This window comes from Cydia amplana, chromosome 17 (assembly GCF_948474715.1).
Source record: "Cydia amplana chromosome 17, ilCydAmpl1.1, whole genome shotgun sequence".
Classification (NCBI taxonomy): Eukaryota; Metazoa; Arthropoda; class Insecta; order Lepidoptera; family Tortricidae; genus Cydia; species Cydia amplana.
Genome location: NC_086085.1, coordinates 11,866,951 through 11,875,733, shown reverse-complemented (window position 1 = coordinate 11,875,733; position 8,783 = coordinate 11,866,951). Strand labels below are relative to the sequence as shown.

At 37.2% G+C, this 8,783-nt stretch overlaps 1 protein-coding gene across 1 annotated transcript in view; it reads right to left on the bottom strand.

Moving 5' to 3' along the window:
* Positions 1 to 385: 385 nt before the first annotated feature.
* Positions 386 to 8,783, bottom strand: part of LOC134655967 (hemicentin-1-like) — a 230,413-nt gene continuing 222,015 nt past the window's right edge. Inside the window, exons 14-18 of the mRNA XM_063511482.1 lie at positions 8,247 to 8,396; positions 6,549 to 6,666; positions 5,905 to 6,032; positions 1,381 to 1,490; positions 386 to 737 (exon numbers count right to left, since the gene is read on the bottom strand). Coding sequence (XP_063367552.1) covers positions 633 to 737; positions 1,381 to 1,490; positions 5,905 to 6,032; positions 6,549 to 6,666; positions 8,247 to 8,396 — 611 coding nt within the window. The 3' untranslated portion in view covers positions 386 to 632. The remainder of the gene's footprint in view (positions 738 to 1,380; positions 1,491 to 5,904; positions 6,033 to 6,548; positions 6,667 to 8,246; positions 8,397 to 8,783) is intronic.

The following is an 8,783-nucleotide window of genomic DNA, read 5'->3' as shown; positions in this document are numbered from 1 at the left end:
CGACTGCAACTCGTGTACAAAAAAACTAAGTGAGTTTAAAATATGTCTCACGAAAGTTTAATATCGATGGAAAAACGTTAGTGTTCTCTTTAAAAAAATCTAGTTTTCACCGGGGCCTTACGTAAAACTAGAACCTATGAATTAGTGAAAACGCGTTTCGCGGAAAACTAATATTGACTAGGGAAAACGCGTTTTCACTAAAAACGGGTTTTAACGGTAACACACCCAAATCGTTAACTTTTATAATGTCCACCACAGATAAGACGCCGGTTTTCCCAACGTTTTTGACCCATGTATGCGGTTATCAAAAGTTGATGTTTATCAATTCAGTTACCTACCATAACTTACTCTTTACTGGGATCAAACGTAAATAAAACAACAAATAGCCCGGCTTCACTTTTAATACTCCTTTATACCTTCATTTTACAATATTTACATCGTCTTTATCACAATTTGACAGTCATTACATACCTACATTTCCTACTATGTACAAAATTCTTTAAAAATATTCGCTATTAGGGATCGGCCACAAGATTTTGACGCAACATTCGCACAAATTCAACAAAAGCGTAACGAAGATACGTTGCGTATACGCTGCGTCAAGTATTTGTGGGCGGTCCTTTAATAATTGTCTATACACAACTTTCTGGGCCAGGAATTTCTTCAGCTATGAGATGTTCTCGCCTACTTAGCGTTGTGTTACCAGATTTGGTAGGTGCTGCTATTGGTGAAATTAACTGTAACAAAAATATAGGTACATTAAACTTTATTGTGTTTCAGAACGCCAATAGAGCGCTTACAGTTTGTCAAAGGACTGTCTCATTTCAAACATAGACAGAGAGAATCATACTATCTTTGTCTTACACTAGTACTAGCACCGAAAAGAAAAAAAGCCGGCCAAGTGCGAGTCGGACTCGCGCACGGAGGGTTCCGCACCATCAACAAAAAATAGAGCAAAACAAGCAAAAAACGGTCACCCATCCAAGTACTGACCCCGCCCGACGTTGCTTAACTTCAAAAATCACGTTTGTTGTATGGGAGCCCCACTTAAATCTTTATTTTATTCTGTTTTTAGTATTTGTTGTTATAGCGGCAAGAGAAATACATCATCTGTGAAAATTTCAACTGTCTAGCTATCACGGTTCGTGAGATACAGCCTGGTGACAGACGGACGGACGGACGGACAGCGGAGTCTTAGTAATAGGGTCCCGTTTTTACCCTTTGGGTACGGAACCCTAAAAAGAGTATGTAACATATTGGATAAACAAACCTAAGTAATTAAAATTATGTGTGAGAGTGGGTGACAAGGTGTAAGAGTTATGCTTGTATGGTGTGTATTTGTGTGTGAGTGTGTTTGTGTGTAATTTGTCTGGTTCTTACCGTGCGTGGCTCATCTTGCGCGACGCTCGCGCGCTCGCTTGTCGGCCACTCGTCCCGCAGGGCACCGTTCTTCAGCGCCTCCGGACACCGCTTTGGAAGCGGATCGCCATCTGAGAAGAAGTTACATTAATTTAAATGTTAACTAGAGTTTAAGGCTCCGTACCTCAAAAAGAAAAAAAACGGAACCCATATAGGATCATTCGTGCGTCTATCTGTCTGACCATTCCGAAACTACTGCGTCTAAAATTTTGAAAAAAATACACTAAATAGTTCTTTACCTATAGATGACAGAAAAACCTATAACAAATGTGCAGTCAAGCGTGAGTCGGACTTTACTTAGTTTTTGATCCGACCCCTACGGGTTTTTTAAAGACATTTCATTCACGTTCCAAATAAAAAATACATTATTTAAAATTGGGTAACCCTTAGAACGCGAGTCCAACTCGCACTTGGCCGGTTTTTTACTTAACCTTTGGATGTATGTTACGAATCCGGATACCACGTGACAGGCATAGCCTAGTGTGGGGCCACAGGACAATACAAATGTTAATAAGGTTTTTTCTTTTAAATAAATATTCTTATTCTTATTCCCCGCCTAATCACCCGTCCTGTAATAACTGGAACCCGGTTCAGATTTAACATTTTGTTATGGTTTGAACTGGTTTTGATACGACCAAGGCAATTGTCTTGGTGACTGTTTGGGTACTAATATAGGTACCCCTGGCCGTGAAACTGATTGTCCTTGCTTCCTAGTTTGAATATGGAACCCTAAAGTACCTCATAAAAAAAAAGTAATACAGTGAAACCTGGATAAGTGAGACTTCAAGGGACGAGCAGATTTGTCTCACTTAAAGAGGTATTTCACTTACCCAGGCTCTCAGTTAGCCAGGTACAAATAAATGTCTGTCTCATTTACAGAGGGTCCCATTAATAGAGGTGAGAATAGAGGATATATTTCAGTTATAGAGGTGATTAATAAGGTATTTTAAATTATCTTCTAAAATAAATAAGGTAAAATAATCCTTGTCCCTAAATATTTTTTAAGTCTGTTTAAATATTTCTTTGAATTTATTTTGAATGATTCTCTAAAGGATAGATTTTTTCAATTAAATTTGATACGGACTTCATTGCGTCTTAGAAATGTATTAAATGAAAATCTGTTTATTCGTGTTACTTATCAAAATTTCAGCTTTCGTTCGATAGTTTTAACTACATAAAGTAACTAAATGAAAAATGAAACTTGAAGTCGTTTAGACACAATTAAGCAAATGCGGAATTTGTGCATAGACTAAGAGTTAGTAAGAATACGGAAATTGATCAATAAAGTCCAAGTTAGAGAGGTCATAGATTGACGTTATCTCAGATACAGAGGTCAATTCCTATACAATTCTAAAAAAACAATTAGGAAAATGTAATCTTATAAATATAGTCTCAGTAAAAGAGGTAAAATACACTCTCTGTCTCACTTATAGAGGTAAATGTGACTATAAAATCACAACAGCTAATCCCAGTTATAGAGGTTCGTTTTTTCTCACTAACAGAGATAATTCAGTGCTAAAGTGTCGGGACCGCACCATGAGTCCCAGCTATAGAGGTTTCTCACTTATCCAGGTCCCACTTAACCAGGTTTCACTGTATATTTTTCGGCGCCGAAATAAGACTGTCTGCTTAGCCTGTCTGCTGCACAGATGGCGCCTGTCACCGCTTTTGCTTAATCCTTGTCATAAAAAAGAGCATGTATTAGGAGAAAACAACACATTAAGCATTTTTTAGTACAGAACAAGACAGGTACAGTCAGCAGCAGAAGTTGCTAAGGGGGCGAATTGTTTAAAATAAACTTAGCACAACTTTATTGTTAAGATTTATTTAGGTTAGGTAGTTCAAGTCACACCCCTAACACTGAACATTGTATAAAAATGACATTTAAAGAATCACACTAAAACGGCCCGGGTCAGGGCCGAGGCTTCCGACACTTAGTTTTCTATGACAGGTGATAACTTGATGCTTTCTATTAAAACTGTCGGACGCCTGACGGACTTCTAAAACTAATCTATTGTTTATACAATGACACTCTTGATTAAATCCGCATCAAAAACGTAAACAAACTAATAAGTTAATATTTAAAAAAATCGCGAAAACATATTGAAGGCTAAAGCTTTGTCCACATTGGCCCGTGTTTCTGACACCTGTCTAAATATAAACGAGCCTTTGATCTCGCTATGATACGGTATAGCTACATTGCGTAGAAACTTTAATGGAAACTATGATGGGCTAGAATATTACGGCAGTAATTTAACTTTAGAGTAACGTATTTTATTTTAATTAAAAGCGCAAATGGACCAAGTTGATTGTGAAAGTTGAAGTAAATTGTGTATGTAAATATACTTATTATTCGTCCTTATTCTATGATCACTACCGTTTTACATAATTTTATATTATACAGAATGACTTGAAAGACGCAGGTATCAAACGTATATGGTTTTAAACATTTTGACTTTCGGTAACAAAAAATAACAGTATTTTTCTACTTCCGACCTACGCCAAGAAGAAATGTATCTCAAAACGACTAGTTTTTGGATACTTTGAATTAAAAAAATAGCTTCGTTAATAAAAATCGTTTTTAATGCTAGAGGTGTCATAACCTAACATGGTAATTTACGATCAATTCTTGTATTGTATTGTATATTTATAATTATATTTCGGGGATCGCGTAAGCGGCTCTAACGAATTCGATGGCTACATGGGGGTTTTCGGGGGCGAAAAATCGATCAAGCTAGGTCTTGTCTCTGGGAAAACGCACATTTTTGTGTTTATATATGTTTTTCCAGCAAAGCTCGGTCTCCCAGATATTCGTAATAAAGTACTGCGAGAGTCCGTTTTTTTAACACGGTTAATTTCATGGGTGGGTTTCACGCCGAACTTAATGGATTTCAAAAAAGCAGCCAAGTGCGAGTCGGACTCGCCCATGAAGGGTTCCGTATTTAGGGGATTTATGACGTATTAAAAAAAAACTACTTACTAGGTAGATCTCGTTCAAACCAATTTTCGGTGGAAGTTTGCATGGTTATGTACATCATATATTTTTTTTAGTTTTATCATTCTCTTATTTTAGAAAAGTTACAGGGGGGGACACACATTTTACCACATTGAAAGTGTCCCTCGCGAAAACTATTCAGTTTAGAAAAAAATGATATTAGAAACCTCAATATGATTTTTGAAGACCTATCCATAGATACCCCACACGTATGGGTTTGATGAAAAAAAAACTTTTGAGTTTCAGTTCTAACTATGGGGAACCCCGAAAATTTATTGTTTTTTTTTCTATTTTTGTGTGAAAATCTTAATGCGGTTCACAGAATACATCTACTTACCAAGTTTCAACAGTATTGTTCTTATAGTTTCGGAAAAAAGTGTCTGTGACATACACGGACAGACAGACAGACAGACAGACAGACGGACAGACATGACGAATCTATAAGGGTTCCGTTTTTTGCCATTTGGATACGTAGCGTAAAGCGTAGAGAGTAAGTAACCAAGTACCTAAGTACATTATGAAAAGGTCGAGGGCCTTGAACCTATATACAAAATTGTGATCAAACGCTAATTCACTGCCGGATAAATTTGCCCATTCTGTCTTTATACATCCAGCATCAAAGATCCGTATTTATGATATCAGAAAGCAGTATTTGTTTAGGACGAGCTCGTGGTGTTGCCTGCGGTAACGCAATTATTCTATTTGTAACGAAAATTGGAATATACTTACTATAATGATGATAATTTTGATTTATTGTAAGTAAAAGAAAAGGTATACGAGGGGAGCCAAACATAATGATGATGACCATCCATAAAAATAGAATTAGGTATAATTTTTACAGTCATTTCTTTTCTCGATTTCTTGTACAAAGCCAATACGGATAAGTGAAGGTAGCTGCGGGATACGTATGGCTGTTTTTCACATTGGGGCCGTTTTACACATTAATTATTGTTTATTGAAGTTCATTTTTGCTTCTTGCTACTTTAGTTTAGTGGCAAACGTATGAACTCGCACTAAGTGTAAACAGGCCCCGGAATGAAGGCCAATTACCTACACTTACCCCGCAGCCACACTTAACTCGCCACGCTCGACCATACTGGTTCAGCAAAGCACTTTTGACAACAACAACAAATAAACTAATCTTACGATTAATATTATTTAAAATGAGTTTTTGCCAAAAAAACATTATTGGTACAAGCTTTTATCACTGACTGTACTTTTCTTTTCACGGGCAACTAATCCTCATCGAGGCAATTCTAGCAACCCTAAACACAATTAGTTTGGGTTGTTTTATCACAGACTTCTCATGGGCACCTCCTATCTCCATCATCAGATCAGCTTCATGTCATCATATTTCATTGTCTCATGCAAAATTTCAGGTCAATCGGAAATCGGTAAGTGGATCAAATTTAGCTTCCATTATTTGACCCACACTAACATACACACATACATACAGGACAAGTTACATAAAAGCTTGTAAAAATACTTACCGGGCGGTGGATTTAATATATCCGGCTGCGCTTGCTTGGGCGGTTTCAGCGTATACGCGACCACGTATTGCCCGTCGCCCGCGTTCAGTTGCAGCTCGGGGGACTGTTGCTTCGTTGGTAACGCTGCCCTGTTGCGAAATATTAAATTATTATCAGGATTTAATAAAATAATGCATAAATTATAACCTACTAGTGACCCGCCCCGGCTCGGTTTCGCACGGGTTAACAAATTATACATAAACCTTCCTCTTGAATCACTCTATCTATTAATAAAACCCGCATCAAAGTCCGTTGTGTAATTTGAAAGATCTAAGCATACATAGGGACAGACAGACAGCGGGAAGCGACTTTGTTTTATAGTATGTAGTGATATTTTGCCTGTGATTCTTAAATAAAACGGTGGAAAAACTATTACATCGAATCAAAATAATTATTTGTTTTAACAACACAAAAAATACTCCGTCCACGGTCTTATCCCGTCCAGCCGTTTGCTGTCGTTACTGAATCGCCTTTTGTTTATTATTATCTTTTAACTAGAGAATTGCTTGTGCATAAGCTTTTCTTGGCGCGCATAGGCTCAAAAGGCTTAAAGGTTAATAATATAACCTTTAAGCCTAATATTAAAGGATAATAATAACACTTACTTTTTCCGTCGCAACAAAAAGGCTATGAAGATGGCAGCGCATGTCCCGACGACCAAAGTGAGCGCGATCGCCCAGAACGTAGTGGCGGACACTCCCGCCACGATGCTGCTAGCGCCATCTGTTGTGTTTGGAAACTATTAGCAACATTAAAAACGTATGAGAAGCGGCCGTCTAGGCCGCGTAGCCAACGTGCCAATCGCCTACGCTCTCCGTAGCGATCGAAACGCAACTGTCACTGTCGCACTAATATGGAAGACTCTTCCAGGAAGAGTTATAGAGAGACACAAAGCGATTCGATGGCGAAGCGATAGCGATTGTCACCTTGGGTAGGCCGCCAGGTCTTCATTATTTAAGCCCTTTGAAAATTACATACGTACTAGCTTGAAGAGCCCGACCCCAAGGATTAGCAAAAGCACTAGTTTTTACGAACTACCGTCTCAGAAAGTCTCCAGATTTCTATTTCTAGCATGAATATAAAACAATTTATGATTAGAACAGCTTAAAGTGGTAGGTATCGCCTACGATAATGTCAAACGATTATTTCCCACAAATCATTACAGCAACTCATTATCTTAAAATTTTAGGCGACGGGTTAAAACATTGACTAGTTCCTTGAAGAAGATTTTCCCAGTATTTGTGTCAACTTGATAAAATAGAAACTTCGTAAGGTTATTCATATAATATCACACAAAAATATATTCTACCAAGTTTAATATTATGAAGTTTCCAACAAGCAAAGCCAAGTAATCAAACCAAGTTTTAAAGTAGACTTAATTATTTAAACACGTTTATCGGCTCTGCTTTAAATTACTTCAAGTAGATTGTAATTAAGAACATAAAACTTAATTGCCTATTTAAAAATGGAATTCACTTTTACAAGGCATTACTCGAGGTTTAGGACATTAAGCGCCACTTGCGCCATCCCACTAACCCGGGGTTAACCCGTTAATTCAGCGTCAAATTGTACTGGTAACCATGGTAACTCCAGGTTTAACCGGTTAACCCCGGTTTAGTGGGATGGTGCAAGTGGCGTTAATAGTCTGAGCTTTGGCTTGGCTTTATAAATATCTATACAGGCTGTCAAGCCAGTTTCAAAATGTATTGCTTCAATTTATCTCAATATTTCACGTCGTTAAAAGTTTTACAAGGCTATTGTACACAATGTACATTGTACACAATTTACACTATTCCAACAGAAATTGCGGGTCATTATTTACGTTTAAAAGATCTTAGTCGTATTTTCTTGAGTAAGAACCTTTGATTGTTCGAATGATCGTATGGTCTTTCAAGGTTACATAATAATAAGAATTTAATAATAATTAATTAATGTTTTGATAACCACTAAATAAATAAGTAGGTAATTTTTATGAACACCAATTTTATTAATAAATGTAACTACTGATTAATTATGGATAAATTTATTTAGCCCTTTATCAATTCGTTTAAGCTATTTTCGTGAATTAATCTCATATCGTGTCTTCGTTTTGTCAAAGACTATTTACACTCTGAAAACAACGACATCAAACGAATATGTTTTAATGCTTTCTTTATTTGTTTCATTAACCTTTTGAACGCCAAGCCCATCGTGTGCGGTGCGCTATCTCAAGCCTTGTCGGAATGCACTAAGGTTGATATTGGGTTGTAGTCGCACGCGTCAGTTGACGTCTTCGGCAGTCAAAGGGTTAATAATATACTTACCGGTTCTTCTCTCGGGATCCCGGTAAGCGAGTGAATGCAGGGTGATCCGATCAGAGTTTCCCTTGTCATTCCTGGAGTGGACTGCTAGTTGCAAACTGCCACCGATTGACCACAGTGCTCCGATCGGCACCAGGAATATGGCCACGCCATCTAGGGAGCAAGTATTCAACTTTATGGTACAGTCAAGTTTACTAACACCTTTACAAGCCAATTTCCCAAAAAGATGTTTACAGACTGACAATAAGGTCGTAGGTATAGATGTTTGTGAACTCGACCGTAAGTACCTATACCTACATAAAAATGTATGCAAAGATGTCCTATACGACAAGATCCAGTTCTATAGTTCGTTTTTTTTAGCATTAGATATAAGGTAAACAATCTTGATGTGTCTTTTAATTGAAAAACACATTTTAAAAATAACTTACGGCAAATATGTAACAATTATGAATCTAATACGATCATTTATATTCTTCTGCTTTCATAAGTAATAGTTTTTGATTTTTAAAAAGCGTTTTTCAATTAAAAGACATGTCAAGA